We start from the raw sequence: 19248 nt of genomic DNA, 5'->3' as shown, positions 1-19248 counted from the left end.
GAAAATTACAGATACAGGCATAAACATACTGGCACATAAAGAGAAGGAAGTTACCTTATAAGTGGAGAACCAGTGTTGACAAGGTCAATTCAGTCAGGGTGGATGTGGTCCACTCCCAAGAATTGATGAGGAGGTGTTAATACCAAGAGGGAAAATTGCTTTTGTAGTGAGCCAGCCACTCCCAGTCCCTATTCAAACTCAAATTAATGGTGTTAAGTTTGCAAATGAATTGTAGCTCTATGGTTTCTCTTTGAAGTCTTTTTGTTGAAGGGAGGCTACTTTTAAATCTGTTATAGAATGTCCAGGGAGATTGAAGTGTTCTCCTACTGGCTTTTGTATGTTACCATTCCTGATGTCTGATTTGTATCCATTTATGTAGAGACTGTCCCGTTTAGCCACTGTACAAGGCAGAGAGGCATTGCTGGCACATAATGGTATATATCACATTAGAAGATGTGCAGGTGAATGAGCTCCTGATGGTGTGGTTGGGTCCTCTGATGGTGTTGCTAGAGTAGGCAACACGGTTTGTTACAGGGATTGGTTCCTGGATTAGTGTTTCTGTTGTCTGGTGTGTAGCTGCTGGTGAGTATGTGTTTCTGGTTGGGGGGCTGTCTGTAAGCGAAGACTGGCCTGTCTTCCAAGGTCTGTGAGAGTTAGGGATCATTTTCCAGGATAGGTTGTAGATAGCTGATGATGTGCTGGAGCTGTTTTAACTGGGGGCTGTACGTGATGGCCAGTGGTGTTGTGTTATTTTCCTTGTTGGGCCTGTCCTATGGTAGGTGACTTCTGGGTACCCGTCTTGCTCTGTCAATCTGTTCCCTCACTTCCCCAGGTGGGTACTGTAGTTTTAAGAATGCTTGATAAAGATCTTGTAGGTGTTTGTCTGAGGGATTGGACCAAATGTGGTTGTATCTTAGGGCTTGGCTGTAGACAGTGGATCATGTGACGTGTCCTGGATGGAAACTGGAGGCACGTAGGTAAGTATAGCAGTCAGTAGGTTTCCGGTATAGGGTGGTGATTATGTGACCATCACTTATTTACACTGTAGTGTCCAGGAAGTGGACTGGCCTGGGTCCTGCCACACCTCCAAATGTTGCACTGTAGTGTCCAGGAAGTGCGGACTTGTTCAGGCTGAGACTGATGGTGGGGTGGAAATTGTTGAAATCCAGGTGGAATTCTTCAAGGGCCTCCTTCCCATGGGTCCATATGATGAAGATGTCATCAATGTAGAGCACTATTCTAAGTCAGCCATAAAAATGCTATGGGTACCCGCATAACCCCACAGTATGCCAACATTATTGGGGGTGGACCACATCCACCCTGACTGAATTGGCCTTGTCAACACTGGTTCTCCACTTGTAAGTTAACTCCCTTCTCTTCATGTGCCAGTATATTTATCCCTGTATCTGTAATTTTCACTCCATACATCTGAAGTGGGTTTTTTTACTCATGAAAGCTTATGGCCAAATAAATCGGTTAGTCTTTAAGATGCCACTGGACTCCTCATTGTTTTTGTGGATACAGACTAACACAGCTACCCCTCTGATACTTGGAACTAATATCAATAATTCTGTTAAAACAACAAGAAGCTTTCTATAAACTCAAAAACAATCTTCAAAACAAAATACTATGGCTAAAATATACACTCTACTGCTAATAGCACTAACTTTCTCATGTAATCCCATTCATGTAAATTCGATAAAAACAGATTCATACCCAGATGAAATAAATTCTGGCTACTGACTTAAACTCACAAATGTTTTGAACTTTAAATCGTAACTGTCCACTCCAGACTAGTGCGTAAGCATCTTCTGAAGAGGCAGGCAGAATGGGTTTTTACCATAAATGATATGAATGGTGGGAGTCAAAAAAGATGTGGACAATCAGGATCATCTGACTTGTTCTAAATTAGTTTTTGAAAATGAGTTGTTCAATATTACAAGCCAGCACTAAAGGAACCAATTATATTACCTCCCACAATTACCCTCCTAAAAACCAATGGGAATGGGAACATTCAAATATAAAACTACTATTCCTCCTATTAATTGTGAGAATAACTGCTGTATCAGAACGATGAAGCTAAGAAACCCCTTTGTTAGGCAAATGAATCACAAAAATTGGGAAATCCCATCCATGAATGTTAGCCTGAAAAAGGATTCATATAGTTAACATTGGAAACATGGTTACCATTCAACTTCAGATTAACTGAAAAACACATTTTTAATTTTACTGAGAAAAATGTAAAGCTCTTTGCTAATACCTAATCTCTGTTGCTTGTATTTCAAATGAGTTTACCCTCACCTGTACTACTAATGACCATGTACCTTATGCTGCTTTCTTCAGCATGGTTTTAGAATGTTTTTTTGCAACCATACTAGAATCTCCATCCTGCATTAATATTGGCTTATACCAAGTCTAAGAATTAGTGTGTTCAAACCAAGTTTAAACTGTTAAGTCAGTATTAAAGCAGACTTGGTACACTTGTAAAGGTCTCCCAAATAAGTGTCAAAAGGTGCTGCTTTTCAACAAGATGGGTGCCAAAAAGTAGGTAGAAGCTTTCTTAAAAACACATTAACCTTCAACTATTTAAACCAGTTTGAAGTTTTTGTACAATGAACATGATCTCAAGAGGTGTTGGGCACCTTCAAGTCTATAGATTTCAATGACAATGCCTCCCAGTCACTTGGCGATGTCTATGTGCTATTTACACCTTTTCCGGATAATGTTAAAAATACTTGTTTTTAAAATTAACTGATGTATTTAGCAAAAAGAATTCTCAATATAATTTTACACAAGTCTCATGCAGTTCCAAGGAGAAAAATACATTTGTAAGTTGCACTTTCACAAAAAAAGACTGCATTACAGTATTTACATGAGGTGAACTGAAAAATATTTCTTTTATCTTTTTTATAGTGCAATATTTGTAATAAAAATATAAAGTGAGCACTGTACATTTTGTATTCTGTGTTGTAACTGAAATCAATATATTTGAAAATGTAGAAAAACATTAAATTTATTATAAATATTTTAAATTGGTATTATATTAACTGTGTGATTAAAACTGATTAATTTTTTATCAAGTTAATTTTGTAATTAATTGCTTGAATTGACTACAATTGAGAACCCTACTTTTAATTAAAATTGCAACATTATGCAGCCCAATCCCCTTCCAATCTATTATTTTCTTGTCTTGAGATTCCTTTAGCTTGAATTTCTACCCATGTGATCAAGAGAAAAATGCTTAGACAAACAGTAAGGAATATTATAATATGGAGAAGTGGCTGAACTTGAATGTGGAAAATTAAAAATTAAAGGATTTCAGGTTACTGTAGGTTGGGAAACAAAGGGGGAGGAGGATGAAGCTGTTGAAAACTAAAGTGAGCCCCGGCAATTATAAATTGGGAGTAGCCACATTTTGAGCTTTGGCTAGCTAAAGCTAATTGGTCACTGCAGATGAAGACAACAGGTAAGACTCCAAGTGCTAAAAAGAGCTCCACTATGGCAGTGTTAGAGGCAGTGGAAAGGAAGGTTCCTACAAATACCTATTTTTCACTGAATTGCAGTAATTCCTATCCTATAATAAGTATCTTCATAGATGGGCCTGTGTCTAAAAATTTTACGTATTAGTGGGCATAGCTGGTTCAGTATTAGGATGTCTAAGGCAACAGTAGAGCATGAACACACACACACACACATATATATACACATATATATATATATATATATATATAAAAAGTGTGTGTACACATTCTAGGTTTATTGCCGAAGCTTGTAATTTTGTAGGCCAGACAGCTTTTACTATAACATCTCTATTCACATGTTTGGCTGTATTAGTAGTTTGCTTGAATGGATTCTGTTTTATAAATAAAAACCCAATCCTCAGTTTATATTCATAAGTTCCTATTTCTAATTTCTGCTTTGTATTATTGCTAGAAACTGTATTGTATCACTTAGTTCTTTAAGAACTCAATCACATCTGGCCTAGTTTTTTTTCTTCCCACCCCCGCCTCTCTTTTTTGGGCTGCTCAAAGGAATAAGCTACATTTGGCATTCTTTGATTCTAATTTTATCTCAAGAGCAGTTTCTCACGTGTAGACTTGGAGGAGTGGGGAAAGCCAAGGGGATAAACAGATTCAAAACTGTCTGTTCATTAAAGAGACTGCTACACTACTGCACGTGAATCAAGTTTTTAAAAAGCAATGTTGCTTAGCAACATTAGATGCGTCAGAGCACAGCACATGGATGTAGCAGCACTGTCAGTTGTAATTTCTATTTATAACTTATTAGAACAAAATATTAAGACTAAGATGTGCCAAATAAGATATCTGATCTAGTACAATATTCTGCATCCAACAGTAACCAAAACCTAATGTATAATATGAAAGCAAAAATCCTGTCTCCTCGTAATGCATACATAGACAGTGGTAAAATACTGTACATATGAGGGGAAAAATCTTTGATTTCCACAGGGAAAAGGCTATGCCCTGAAGCATATAATTTTATTACTCTTGTGCTAGCTAGGATAGCGAAGAGTGATTTAGAAGTCCTAATTTTATGGCCAAAAGTTTAGGGAAGGAAATGTATCCATTTGATGTTGCAAGTGCAATTTAATCAGTCAGGTAATATGCAATTATTCATACTGGAATTTGATCAGGTCCAGGATAACACTAAGTTTTTTTTAGAGTTCTGCTGGAATTATTATGGACTCCATGTTGTCACATCTTGGTTTTACAGTCTTCTTGAAAATTACTATGGTTCAGTCAGTTGTGGATGATAATCTCCTGCTGGCAACTGCTGAAAAGGCAATTATATGTTCTCAGTTTAGCATCATTGGTAATTGAGAAACCCTCAACACAAACCATGAATAAAATGGCACCATGACTGCTTTACTGTAGCTCAATTCCTCTGAGACCCCCTAGAACTATGGCTGAATAATTTCTCCCTGAGCAGCATGGTTCTACCTTGTAATCTCTTCTATTCAGTTACAGACAGTGAGGCCTATAGTCAAGGTTGCCCAACACTTGTAAGCCATTGGTTTCAGGTGTGAATTTAAGTCAAAGTAGCTTAAATTTGAGAGTTTTCCATGCCAGATGTCTGCTCAGGGCTGAATTTTTTTGGGGGGGGTAAGATTCAGTAAAAAATGGTTCAGGCATTTCTCAAAACAAAGCTACTTTTCAGCATGGCAGGGGTTTGTTTCAGTAGTCACAAAATCTATGCATAAGGATTACACAAGAACGAAAGATGTTATAATGTGTACAATTTTAGATAAAATAGTGAAATATCTACATAATAGCATTTTTTAAAGTGCTGACCGGTTACAAGACACTAATGACAAAAATACAAGCTTTTTGATATGAAATGGTTAAGAACTTGGAAGCCTGCTTCTCTTAAGCATAAATGGAATTTGGATACCATAGAGGAAAGATGCTCTTACAGGTGAGGTACTGGACTGGAACCCAGGGAGACCAGGGTTCAACTTCCAAATCTGTCTCAAACTTGCTATGAGACACAAGGCAAGCCACTTACTCTAGGTCTCATTTTCCAATCTATAAAATGGAGTTAATACATCCCATAGAAGGGTTGTGAGGACAAATTCATTACATCTTCAGCTGCTACACTGACAGGGGCTATGTACATATCTAGATAGATAACCATATCTGCCTTCAGATGCAATTAGAAAACAGATAGCTAACACGTAAACAAAGAACATAAGAACATAAGAGAGGCCGTACCGGGTCAGACCAAAGGTCCATCTAGCCCAGTATCTGTCTACCGACAGTGGCCAATGCCAGGTGCCCCAGAGGGAGTGAATCTAACAGGCAATGATCAAGTGATCTCTCTCCTGCCATCCATCTCCATCCTCTGACGAACAGAGGCTAGGGACACCATTCTTACCCATCCTAGCTAATAGCCATTTATGGACTTAGCCACCATGAATTTATCCAGTCCCCTTTTAAACATTGTTATAGTCCTAGCCTTCACAACCTCCTCAGGCAAGGAGTTCCACAAGTTGACTGTGCGCTGTGTGAAGAACTTCCTTTTATTTGTTTTAAACCTGCTGCCTATTAATTTCATTTGGTGACCCCTAGTTCTTGTATTATGGGAATAAGTAAATAACTTTTCCTTATCCACTTTCTCAACATCACTCATGATTTTATATACCTCTATCATGTCCCCCCTTAGTCTTCTCTTTTCCAAGCTGAAGAGTCCTAGCCTCTTTAATCTTTCCTCGTATGGGACCCTCTCTAAACCCCTAATCATTTTAGTTGCCCTTTTCTGAACCTTTTCTAGTGCTAGAATATCTTTTTTGAGGTGAGGAGACCACATCTGTACACAGTATTCGAGATGTGGGCGTACCATGGATTTATATAAGGGCAATAATATATTCTCAGTCTTATTCTCTATCCCCTTTTTAATGATTCCTAACATCCTATTTGCTTTTTTGACCGCCTCTGCACACTGCGTGGACATCTTCAGAGAACTATTCACGATGACGCCAAGATCTTTTTCCTGACTCGTTGTAGCTAAGTTAGCCCCCATCATGTTGTATGTATAGTTGGGGTTATTTTTTCCAATGTGCATTACTTTACATTTATCCACATTAAATTTCATTTGCCATTTTGTTGCCCAATCACTTAGTTTTGTGATTGGCAGGATAGTGTTACTTAACTTTTAGTTACTGAGACTCACCTACCTTTACCTTGCACATTGTTTTAAATTCTTCACATTCACAAATACACTGGACTATTCATGTGTTCAGTATTACACTTTGAGTTAATACAGTTTTGTACACTACTAATTCTTATGACTACCAATGCTGCGCGCGCGCACACACACACACACACACGTTTGTTGCAGACCCAAATTATTCATTTTCATCTATAGCTGTTTTTGTGATATCAGTGAGAACAGATATTTTAAAATTTAATTACAACGGTGAAAGATTTTATTGATTTATCTCTCAATTCAATTTGCCAGGTTCTCAAGCTATTTCCTCTGATAATTCTATTAATTCTCATAACTCTGCTAAGTTTCACAGGGAAAGCTACACTAGTGCACAAAATACATCAGAATACAAAAGATTCAAGCATTTTCATTTAATCCCTTAGTGCAGCAAAACTCAAGATCCTTATTTTGGAATCAACTTATTTTATTTTATCCCGAGTTGATTGGGGGTTTTTTGTGCCAGAGGGAACTCACCCAAGTTTCAATACTACTATATTACCAGGTACCTTTCTTATACTAACATGCTGACTTCTCTATTGCCTCTTAATACAATACTGTATAATACTTAATACTTTATTAAGAGGCAATAGAGAAGTCAGCATGTTAGCATAAGAATTGTACTAACTTAATATTGTAATAAGAGCTCTGAATGTAATTCATCCAGTTGAATTTTAATCCTGCAACAAAACTCAGGAAGTAATTTGTTTAAGACAATTATGCAGTTACATCTCATCTACATGGGTCATGAGCTTACTGCCTTTTTTCCTTTAACATGAACTTGTTAATCATTTTGAGGTCCAGCAATTAATGCCACTAAAAAATTAAGTAAAGCCTGTAAGTGTTAAAACACTGAACTTTAGCTCTTAATAGATTTGTCTGAATATCCTATATTATGTTTAATTAGGCTTCTACATACTAAAAAGCTTGCACATTCAACGACACTCTTCCATGTACTTCCATTTAACAGACTTGAAAGTATGTTGCCGAAATTAGTCTAAAATTAGCAGATTTAACTTACAAGATGTATACTTACAAGAACTTTACAAAATAAATACTACAGAAGCCTTTACAAGGTAATCTCATTAATTTATTTAGATACACACATTTTGGAAACATACTGAACACTTTGGAAAGGCTTTTGTAAAGCAAGAGGTTTTTAATACAAAAAAGTATTAGGATTACCTGCTTTTGAGGAAAGGAAAAAGCCTCCTTCCCTACTGTATGAAGAATAACATGATGCTGGCCTTCTAAAATAAGCTGCTTGTTGTCTTCCACAACATATGCCTAAATGCAAAGATAATAGACATTTAATATTTCTTAATTTGCTGCAAACCTCAAAAGGTTATCAAATAACACTTCTTTTATAATACAAACTTTAGAAGTGATAATGATCTTACATTTATACCACCTTTTATTTAGAAATATTTCAAAGTACATCATAATCATTACCAACAGATTTACAAAATTATGAATAAAGGAATCACGTCATCTTCCAATAAAGTGCAATTATTTTGCAGTAGAAAGCTAAGGAGCTAATTCATAAATTCCATCTAGAACAGTCCTCTGTGTTGCTTTAATTTTTCTAATTCAAGGAACTGAAGAGTTAGGTATGCAGTGAATTTCACAACATAATTAAAAATAAAATTCACTTTAAACAAAATCTCAGATGAATTATGTAAAATCTTAGGATACATTGTAGATACTCTTATTTAAATCAGTTTTGCTCCATTCTGGCATTGTGGTATATTTTTAGAATTATTTCAACACTACTAAAGATTACCAAGAGAGTTAGTGCTTAGTTAACATTGCAGCATAAATTCCTGGTTTAATTGTAGAATTCAGTACAACCCTGTTGCATGAGTCAGAGGACTGTTCAGCACAGTTTAAGTTCACAAAGCTGTCTAATGCTTGATGCTTTGTTCACACTCAGCAAAGCCATACAAATTTGTTATATTACATATTTTAAGGGAGATTTTATGCAAGTCTCCTGGCAGCTTCTAAACTGCTATCATGGGTGGGAGGAACCTGTATTTTCCACTGTGTTTACCAAGGTCCTATTCTGCAGCCTCGGAGTGCAAGACTCCCACTGAAGTCAGATCTTAGATGAACACATCGTGAACTTCAGGGGAAGTCAGTCACTTATTTCATTTCAAATAAAGGAATTTTAAATCTTACTGTTTTTGCAATTATTCTTTGGAATGCCGCTGCATGTCAGTAGTTACAAGAGGCAACACTTTTTTAGTGTAGACAACTCCCTCTATAGGAACTCTTCACAACTCATTATGAATCAAGGTCTCTTATTACTACCTTGGGAGGGACACACTATTCCCCCACTGTACAGAGGGGTAACAGTTTGCAGGTGCTCACTTGAGACAGAGCTGGGTCTAAACCTCAGGGGTCTAATATAATGAAGTCAAGTCTCATCTATTTTGTCTTTCAAAAACAACACTCCTAGAAAAGGTGCTGTGTTACACACGAACAGTAAGTAGGCTCTATGTCATCTGTAAATGGCTAGACCATATAAAGGATTTTATGGCTCTGCTATTGCTTCTGTAGTAACAGGTCATGTTTTTGTAGCTTAAATGGTAGAGGTGGTTGTTTTTACATCCAGAGGCGTCAGGTTCAGTCCCTGAAGACAATCCCTAATGGGGGCATTGTTACATTTAGCTATACTGTTTGTAACCACAATCTGCCCCCAGAGCTAGGAAGAGAAACCCTAAAGCAGGAATTGAGCAGTGTTCTACTGCTGTCTAACATGTCTTGCATGTATGGGCTAGGAAAACAGCAGGCTTTCACCCTCCACAATTCCTCCAATAACTGAAGTGGAAAAAGTCTGGTTCTTCGTGGAGGTGAAAACAACATATAAAAGTTAGCATGCAAACTCCTGAACAAATGCTGGAATTTTATATTGCCAAACACAGTATTTAGATTTAGTGTAATTTGTTATGTTGATACATTTTTAATGTTTATATTTGGTAATTGGAGCCACCCCTTTAAAAAGTGAGCGGGAGCATTACTTCAAATAAACCCTTTAAGAATGTGAGCAAAGTATGGGAGAGTCTACCTGTGTGTCCAGAGAGTTAAAGACTCTGGCTCTGTAAAGTTCAAAGGGGTCAGAACTTGATTTACTATCTTTGCAAAAAGAAAGCCTCATTCACCATGAGGAAACATAGGCACATATGGAGGGCACAGGATCTCTCAAGTATTAAGCCAAATCACATTTAATCCTAGACATATTTCAAAAAATGGTTCCTGATTACTCACTGTTACAGTAATAACTTTCAATACTGTCCCAACTGTGGTTTCAATTAACTTAATTTCCTGTTTTCTGACAAATTAAAACTTTAATGAAAACAAAACCTAACATTTCTCTGGAAAATTATGTGTACATCTCAAGAACACTATGTTAGATATAAACAATTTCATTGGCTCTTATTTTCTACTAATCATGTTTCATAATCAAGCTATTATATGGATAACTGAAAACAGACCATACATACCTTCCAGAGAACAACAATATTCAAATCCACCTCACTACATTTTTGTATCAATCTGACGGCCTCATCAAATAACTGTTTTGCAGCTCCTTGAAACATATTTGATTGTGTGTGTGTTCTTTTTAATTCAGAGGATAAGCTTCGGAAAAAAAAGTCTGCACATGGACTAGCTGAACTGATTATCTGTAAGAAAACAACATATTTTGCTTTCAGTACATGTAATAAACGGATTCAAGTTTATTCTATGAAGGTGGAATTTCCTCCATTGTGGAGCTTCTCGGTACTAACTCCTTGGTAAGCAAAATAGTCATGCATGTGGGCTTTTGCACACCTTCTGTGCCACAGAAGTTAACTCCATACCAGCTCTAAATAAGCCAGCGTAGAAGAGAGGAATCCATAGATTCCAGGACTGGAAGGGACCTCGAGAGGTCATCGAGTCCAGTCCCCTGCCCTCATGGCAGGACCAAATACTGTCTAGACCATCCCGGATAGACATTTATCTAACCTACTCTTAAATATCTCCAGAGATGGAGATTCCATAACCTCCCTAGGCAGTTTATTCCAATGTTTAACCACTCTGACAGTTAGGAACTTTTTCCTAATGTCCAACCTAAACCTCCCTTGCTGCAGTTTAAGCCCATTGCTTCTTGTTCTATCCTTAGAGGCTAAGGTGAACAGGTTTTCTCCCTCCTCCTGATGACACCCTTTTAGATACCTGAAAACTGCTATCATGTCCCCTCTCCGTCTTCTCTTTTCCAAACTAAACAAACCCAATTCTTTCAGCCTTGCTTCATAGGTCATGTTCTCAAGACCTTTAATTATTCTTGTTACTCTTCTCTGGACCCTCTCCAATTTCTCCACATCTTTCTTGAAATGCGGTGCCCAGAACTGGACACAATACTCCAGCTGAGGCCTAACCAGCGCAGAGTAGAGCGGAAGAATGATTTCTCGTGTCTTGCTCACAACACACCTGTTAATGCATCCCAGAGTCATATTTGCTTTTTTTGCAACAGCATCACATTGTTGACTCATATTTAGCTTGTGGTCCACTATAACCCCTAGATCCCTTTCTGCTGTACTCCTTCCTAGACAGTCTCTTCCTATTCTGTATGTGTGAAACTGAGTGTTCCTTCCTAAGTGGAGCACTTTGCATTTGTCTTTGTTAAACTTCATCCTGTTTACCTCAGACCATTTCTCCAATTTGTCCAGATCATTTTGAATTATGACCCTATCCTCCAAAGCAGTTGCAATCCCTCCCACTTTGGTATCATCTGCAAACTTAATAAGCGTACTTTCTATGCCAATATCTAAGTCGTTGATGAAGATATTGAACAGAGCTGGTCCCAAAATAGACCCCTGCGGAACCCCACTTGTTGTACCTTTCCAGCAGGACTGGGAACCATTAATAACTACTCTCTGAGTACAGTTATCCAGCCAGTTATGCATCCACCTTATAGTAGCCCCATCTAAGTTATATTTGTCTAGTTTATTGATAAGAATATCATGCGAGACTGTATCAGTGCAGATGGTCCAGTTCTATCCCATGACCAAGGGGGAAATGAGGGGCTGTGGCCACTATTCCAAATGATAGCCTGCCCTATTGAACTGATTATGGTTTGGGATACCCCAACAGGCTTTAACTACCTGCTAACTCATGTAAACATTACAACTGCCCTGTCTTCACTAGGCTTTTACCTCAAGTTAACCAACTCTAGTTAGCTAACCAGAATTAAGAACACCCCTTTTGTTTTCGTGCATACCCATATTTTACCCTTATTACATTATTTCAGCCATTCTTATGGGAAGCTCTAGCACTCCTATGATTTGGAGCAAAACATGATTTTTGACAAGGATGTGCTGTTTGCTATCCCCAGGAAAATCTGGCCAAATTACAAGCCTGAATATCACAGTTCACTCATGCTCATTAGAGGTTTGTTAGAGTTTGGCAGCTAATTTCTCCAAAGATTCGATCAGCAATGAACATGCTCCATCCCCACAGATCTTTTATGTGGTGACTAGACTGTGCATACATAATCCCCACAGAATGAATGAGCAGGCTCAGTGTCTGGGCAGCAGGAGCTGAGCAGGACACTGCAATTGTTTCCTGGGGGCCAGACACCAGAACTGAGACCAGAGACACTTATGCAAATCGCTGTGAAACCCACTGGTAAAATCTAGGTCTCATCCCTCTCTAGTGGCTGGTCCATATAGAACTGTGTTTCTCAATGACCAGTCCATGCACCTCCGTGACATAGTTAAGGAAGGCAGCAAGCTGGTCAAAAAAAAAGTTGAGAAACACTGATACAGAGGAAGACAAACTACTAACTACTGCTATTTGTTACTTCATTGCTCAAGAGAGACAGGCCTGTGCTGTAGGGCTAAAGGTTCCAGCCCTGCTGATGACTCTTGAAGGCATCAATATGGTTAAAATGTTGCATTTGATGTTTTCCTTAAGGTTTCCCAATCCTGCAGTTCTGACTATATGAAATCTCAACTTTCATTAAAAAAAACATTTAGCCCTCATGGTTAGAGAAGAGTTTAAAATTGTGTCCCGAGTGCACATTGAAAACTTAGAAACCAGAAGCAAAAAAACCCCAAAAATTGGGCCTCCTGATTTTTTTTTTTTTTTTTAGGCCAGACTCATTTATTAAGGCTGCAAAGTCTATATATGGGGTAATAACACCTCGAATTTCATTCTGCAGGCCCGATCAATTTAACCAAGAAAGCCACTTTCATTGCCCTTAACGATACCCAAATTGAGGCTTGAACTTTGATGGAGATGATGGACAATACCCTGGTCTAGGTCTTTATGAAGCAAATCTTAAGTTGTTAGACAGACAGATCGATCCTAGTTATGTATAGATAGATAGATATCTAGACCTCTACCTCGATACAACGCTGTCCTTGGGAGCCAAAAAAATCTTACCGCGTTATAGGTGAAACCGTATTATATTGAACTTGCTTTGATCCACCGGAGTGTGCAGCCCCCCCCCCCGAGCACTGCTTTACCGCGTTATATCCAAATTCGTGTTATATCGAGGTAGCGGTGTATATATATATAACTAGGATCCATCACTTACTCCAGAACTTTTTCAACCAAATCTCACAGAATGAAGTAGCAGCTAAGGAGTCTGTCCTTGGGAGAAGACTGGACAAGGAGGTGGTGGCAATATTTGGTACGTCTTCCTACTCCTTCATCCCCACCCTTCAGAGGTCTGTCAAAATGACCAAACTATATTACCTTGTGCAAAGCTGTTAACTGTTGTGTATTGGCAGATTACTCACACCATGGGAGAGGAATGATCAACCCTGGGCTTGGGGAAGTAATGGTCTATGGGAGAATGGTCTTTCTAGAATGTTTTCCTGTAAAGGAGACCGATGAGACTCAGGGACTATACTAAATTTGAAACAACACAGACAGAAGAAATACTGCCCTGCCATTTTTGCAGGCCTTACTTTATGAAACTGCCCAGGATTTTTACACTTAACTAATACCTGTATTCATATACCTGAAAGCCTGGATTAAAGGCTACCATTTAAACCCGCACCAACAATGGACAAGATACACTAACAATTGAGTAAATATCAGAGACTATCTTACTGCTGCTCATACCTCCTCATCCCCCTACTCCATTGTGGTGATCAGATGTACCTGCAATTCTATTGCCACTCAGCCACCCAAGCTCATGCTGGGATAAGGCATAGTTCCGGCCTGGTGAGAATGGTCAGTCTCCTGAATTTTATAGCGTGTCATTTGGTGCATGATAGCAAGGCAGGCACAGGAGAATTTGACAGAAAAGCCACCTTTCAGAGAACTCTAAATACCTGCATACTGAGCAGATCAGTGCTAAAATGGGGGGAAATTAGCAAGGCTTTGCATTTGGGGCATTTTTGGCCCTGTCTCATGAGACTTCAGCCATTCAGGTAAATACAAAGGAACCTGAACACGTGGCATGCTGTGTCTCAAACACAGAAGAGAGCTCTAATCCACAGAAAATTGGCATGATCAGCAAGAACAAACAGTTAAAATCTTCAGCCACTGATTGGATCTGCTAAGCTGAGCAGCGTGGAGCAAGCCCAACCATTAGGAATTTGAGGCTCAGAAAAACAATGTAGAATACAAAAATGTTGGAAGTGATGCCCTTTTTAAAAGTAATGACTTGGATCAATTCATTCTGATTAAGATCTACTGCCTTCCACAAACACTTACAAAATTTCTTTTAGCTGTTTTTCTGATTGCGAAAATATCCCAACATTACTGTATTTTCATAAATTCCTTACAAATAAGTTCGAACAGTACCACTCATACCACCAACATCAGGGCTACAAAGTGCCATGGATCTGTGACACACATATTTAAACACAACCCTGTCACATCTGTGCAGTGAGCTATATTGCAAGTGAGTTGCAATTGTGGCTCATGGCCAAAAGAAGCCACTATAGTGCCAGTTGAGTAAGCAGCCTCTGCCTTGTGGCCTCCTTCCCCTCCCCTCCTTCACAGAGAGTCCAGGGGAGAGTAGCCTGGAAGGGTATAACAAAGCAGTGACAGAAAATTATTGGGATCCCAAACTGGTCCCAGGCTCCCCTCTCCCCAGCCAGCACTGAGATAGCTTATCAGACACTTACATCCACCAGCCTCTGAAATCCTCCAAAAGAGCCCCTCCACAGCTACCTCCCAGATACCCCTTTCCCCAACTACTCCCCATCAAATCCCTCTTTCACAATTTCCCCCTTAAACTTCCCCCCACTCCCAGCTGTCCCTGTCTTCTCCCCCAAGGTGTCTCTCGGGGCAGAGTCACAAAACTCCCCCAGTAACTCCCCAGCCTTAACAACCATCAGCTGTTGCCCTCTCCCTTAGCCCAATACTTCTGCTTGTCACTCAGGTACATAATCTTGCCTCACCTTAGGCTCTGATCTCTCTCTAGGACATGACTTCCACATTATGTCTAACTCTTGCTAATTCTTTCTGCAGGGGAGGGATAGCTCAGTGGTTTGAGCATTGGCCTCCTAAACGCAGAGTTATGAGCTCAATCCTTGAGGGGGCCATTTAGGGATGGCGGGAGGGGATTGAGGATTGGTCCTGCTTTGAGCAGGGGGTTGGACTAGATGACCTCCTGAGGTCCCTTCCAACCCTGATATTCTATGCTTCTAGATAAGACTTGAGAAATAAGACTTAAGATATGCCTTTCCTCTCCATCCATCCAGCTAAAAATCCCTATCCAGGGTCTCATTTCACATCTCAATCACAGCAACACTCTGTTCTCTGGCCTGGACAAGTGCAATCTTGTCCCAAAGATATCTATTCAATGCTTCTGCAAAGATAATTCTCCTTGCATGTTGCTTTGTTCATGTCACCCCTCCACTGGCTCCCCTTTTCTCTATCGCATCCAACAGCTGCTTGTCTTCACTTTTAAAGCTCTACACAACTTATCCCCACTCCATGCATCATATCTCATTCACTATCAAGGTCAACTAGTCGGACCATGATGCCAATCATCCATTTGCTAAATTTTCAAATAAGAACCTTCATGTTTCTCCCATGCTCCCCCTCATGCTTGCAAGGTACTTCCCATAAACATGTGCAAAACCACCTCATTATCCTCCTTCAAATCCCTCTTTGAAAAAACCTTCCCCTTGCCATGATACACTAACAAAACCTTGACAATGGTTAGACTGCTAGTGTACTCGGACCACTATCACTGACAATACTGTCTCATTGTTTCCTTGTACTCCATCTATTTGTCTATAACCTTCTGTTGTCTCTTATTATATACACCTCTACCCCGACATAACGCTGTTCTCGGGAGCCAAAAAATCTTACCGCATTATAGGTGAAACCGCATTATATCGAACTTGCTTTGATCCACTGGAGTGCGCAGCCCCATCCCCCCCAGAGCGCTGCTTTACCGCGTTATATCCGAATTCGTGTTATTTCGGGTCACGTTATATCAGGGTAGAGGTGTACTTGGATTGTAAACTTTCAGGGGCAGGGACTGCCGGTGAACCACCTAGCACAATGGGGTCCTGCTCCATGGCTAGAATTCCTAGGTGGTACAGTTATAAGTTCTCCCCCAGAAAAGCTCCTACCCAGCACCCACCTACAGCCTTCACCAAATCACCCAGCTTTACGCACCTCCAGATCCCATCCTTAGCATGGTTTGTGGCAGAGGGTATTGACAATAAGACGAAGTTTATGATCCTATGGTGAATATGTAAGTTAGTTCACATAACGTCACGTGGATCTGCACAAAACTTAGTGGCAATGCAGAATCTGTATCTTGTGCAGTTTTGAACTCATTTTGCTTTCTAGCATACCTGGGATAGTAGCATTAGTTTGCCAAAATTTCTAAAAAGCAACAATTTAAGTGCATGCGATTGTCTTCCACGAATGCTCATCTATACATTGAGCACTGACTAAATGTTAACTTAATTTTTACTTATTATAGCAGAATAACTGATATAAGATTGTAAATACAAGTAGATGCTTGTGTTTTACCTGCTGTGAATGACAAGTAAATGGCACAAAATTCTGTTCCAGAATATGCACTGCAAGCCCTACATTCTTTGATTGTGAAAAACTATTAAGACTCTCTCAGTCTAAGTCTTATGATTAAGTAATTTAAACCTACAAAAATGCCACTGAACTGGAACAGTTTGCTGTAGACGAAAGCCAAGCCTACCCACATTCCTAAGAGAATAAAAAACTTTAAAATATATCAGCATGTTTTCACAGAGAAATCTCAATTTTCTCTTTAACAGTTCAGTTGAAAATATTAAAATGCAGAGAAACTGTCTAACCCTTATTTCAAGATAAGAATGAGCATCTTGTTTTGTCTGTGTTCAGATGTAATCAAAGATGATCAACTAAATTAGCAAACACCAAGAGAAAGTGCTACTTCAGGATCAGGTGATACAGATCAAGCTGGGTGTTATCTGCTAGGCAGAGAAAATTACTAACTGGCATTATAATGTGTAAGTAAAGAAAAAAAGCAAAGGTGCTTTATGAGTATCCCCACTGGTGATCATATGAAAGTACAAAAGAACAACTCTATGTCTACCAGTGCTCTCATCTTGAAGTTTAAAGTCACATTTACAGTTGTTCTATAGAATGTGTTGTCTTTCAACTACAAAGTCAAACAAATCTTTTTTTATATACACATGCAAATATTAACTGCTCTATGAAGTCTCAGTATGAACTGTTACTGGTTTTGACACAAAGGTACTCTAAAGCTTTGTATCAGTGTTCAATCTTGTTTCTACTGAGTCATCATCAAGACCTCCACCAACTTCAATAGGAGCAAATTAGGCTTGTCTATGGTTAATTTGACTGAAGGCATCAGATACACTCTTAGCTCAGTAAAATCAGACACAGAATGGGTCAGATATACTGTGCATTTAAAGCATGATTAAACCAATGTTACACACACACACAATCACACAGGGTATTTTTGCATCTACAAGCAATATCCGTGAAATCTCAACTTGGGGAAGTGTCAGGTATACAAGCTAGTAAAAAAAATGTAAGAAGGCACAACTGTTTAAAGATTTAGGTATAGTGGTCACATTTGAAGCATAAATCTATGCTGAAAGGTGATTTTGAAGACAGACATTACCTTCTCTGTATTTTACCTAACATAGCAAGCCCCAATCATCCAGACAATACCATCTTGTAAATGCATAAAACTAGCACCTTTAACTCAACAGACCAACTCTCCATTTGCATTCAGAGTCAGAGGGCTACTTTAGTCACAGTTCCTCTCCCCCCCCCCCCCACTCTGCTATAAGCATTCAATGGCTATGAAAGAATATGGATTCTTCCAAATATACCTACACAACCCCATTGAAAACAAAAAGTTGCACAGGTATGTCTGACTGTGAAGTCTTTATTATTAGTGATTATGCACAAGACAAAAAACACAGATTGACTTTTTGGTGATAGGTGGGGTTTGTAGGACTGGCAATTAGGGAAGAGATCTACTTGCAACACAACAAGCATCTCTGGAATTCACTGAGACACTCGTGGAACCCCTCCTCCCTTCACCCCCACATACTTTTTACAATAACATGTGAGAGCAGAACAAATGTTAAAAACCATCAACAAATTTAATAGTTTTTTTATTATTTCTATTACAGTAACATCTAGAGGCCACAACAGATTAGGGTCTCCCTATCCTAGGTACTGAATTGCTTATGATCTAAACAGAAAGAAACAAAGGGTAGGAAGGGAAAGAGGTGGAGTGAATTGCTCAGTGCCAGGGCCAGAAATAGAATCTAGGTCTCCAGATTATCCATGACCCTATCCACTGGATCATGCTCCCATATTGTCTATGTCCATATTGTTTATTACATCTATGTACACTGAGGAAGCAAGGAGAAAGACCTTCAGGGTACAAGAATTTGTGTTTTTAAAATACTAGCACAAACATGAAGTGCAAAAGATAATTGTATGCCACATACGGAGGTATTTCTTGGGCAATAAAGGCTTTGATTGGGTCATATGCACAAGACAGGTATTTAACATTGAAATAATACTGACAAAGTATTAAGTTTGTATCAATTTACATACCTGCTCATTTCCAAAGACAACGTCTGCAAATGTGTAATTTTCTAAAGGACAGAAAGAGAGGAAGTGTCACTTCATCTGCATGCAAAGTCACAACATGAGCACTTAAGTTTCACGGAAGTTACAAACACTTTTGAAAATCCCACCCAAACCCAATGTCCAATAAAGTTAAGTGAACCTACCTCCAGAGTTTTTGCATCTTACTGCTTTAAAGCATAGCTTTCCTCTCTCTCTACTGGCAAGTTTATAATCTGAAAGAAAGATGTTGAAAAAAAACTATTTCCCATTGGCCTAGATACTTATATGGTCTCCTCTACCGTAGCACCTGAGGACCTCCCAAAACCAGTCTTTTCAATCTGTAAGCCTGACGCATATAGGAGACTAAGTATTTAGAAACTGCTCATGAACCAATATTGTACAAGTTACTTGTCTCAAAAACTGACTATAATAGAATTTACTTAA

The 19248-nt window shown here is 38.9% G+C and overlaps 1 protein-coding gene across 8 annotated transcripts in view; it reads right to left on the bottom strand.

Annotated features, from left to right (window-relative positions):
* Nucleotides 1-19248, bottom strand: part of TRAPPC8 (trafficking protein particle complex subunit 8) — a 112663-nt gene that overhangs the window by 7686 nt on the left and 85729 nt on the right. For all 8 annotated transcript variants that reach the window (XM_045005505.1, XM_045005503.1, XM_045005507.1 and 5 more), the window contains 4 exons: nucleotides 18969-19037; nucleotides 18790-18830; nucleotides 10227-10406; nucleotides 7909-8010 (listed from right to left, as the gene is read on the bottom strand). In XM_045005505.1, the coding sequence (XP_044861440.1) occupies nucleotides 7909-8010; nucleotides 10227-10406; nucleotides 18790-18830; nucleotides 18969-19037 (392 nt within the window). The remainder of the gene's footprint in view (nucleotides 1-7908; nucleotides 8011-10226; nucleotides 10407-18789; nucleotides 18831-18968; nucleotides 19038-19248) is intronic.

The sequence above is a fragment of the Mauremys mutica genome, chromosome 2, assembly GCF_020497125.1.
Source record: "Mauremys mutica isolate MM-2020 ecotype Southern chromosome 2, ASM2049712v1, whole genome shotgun sequence".
Lineage (NCBI taxonomy): Eukaryota > Metazoa > Chordata > Testudines > Geoemydidae > Mauremys > Mauremys mutica.
This window is presented reverse-complemented; position numbering and strand designations above follow the sequence as displayed.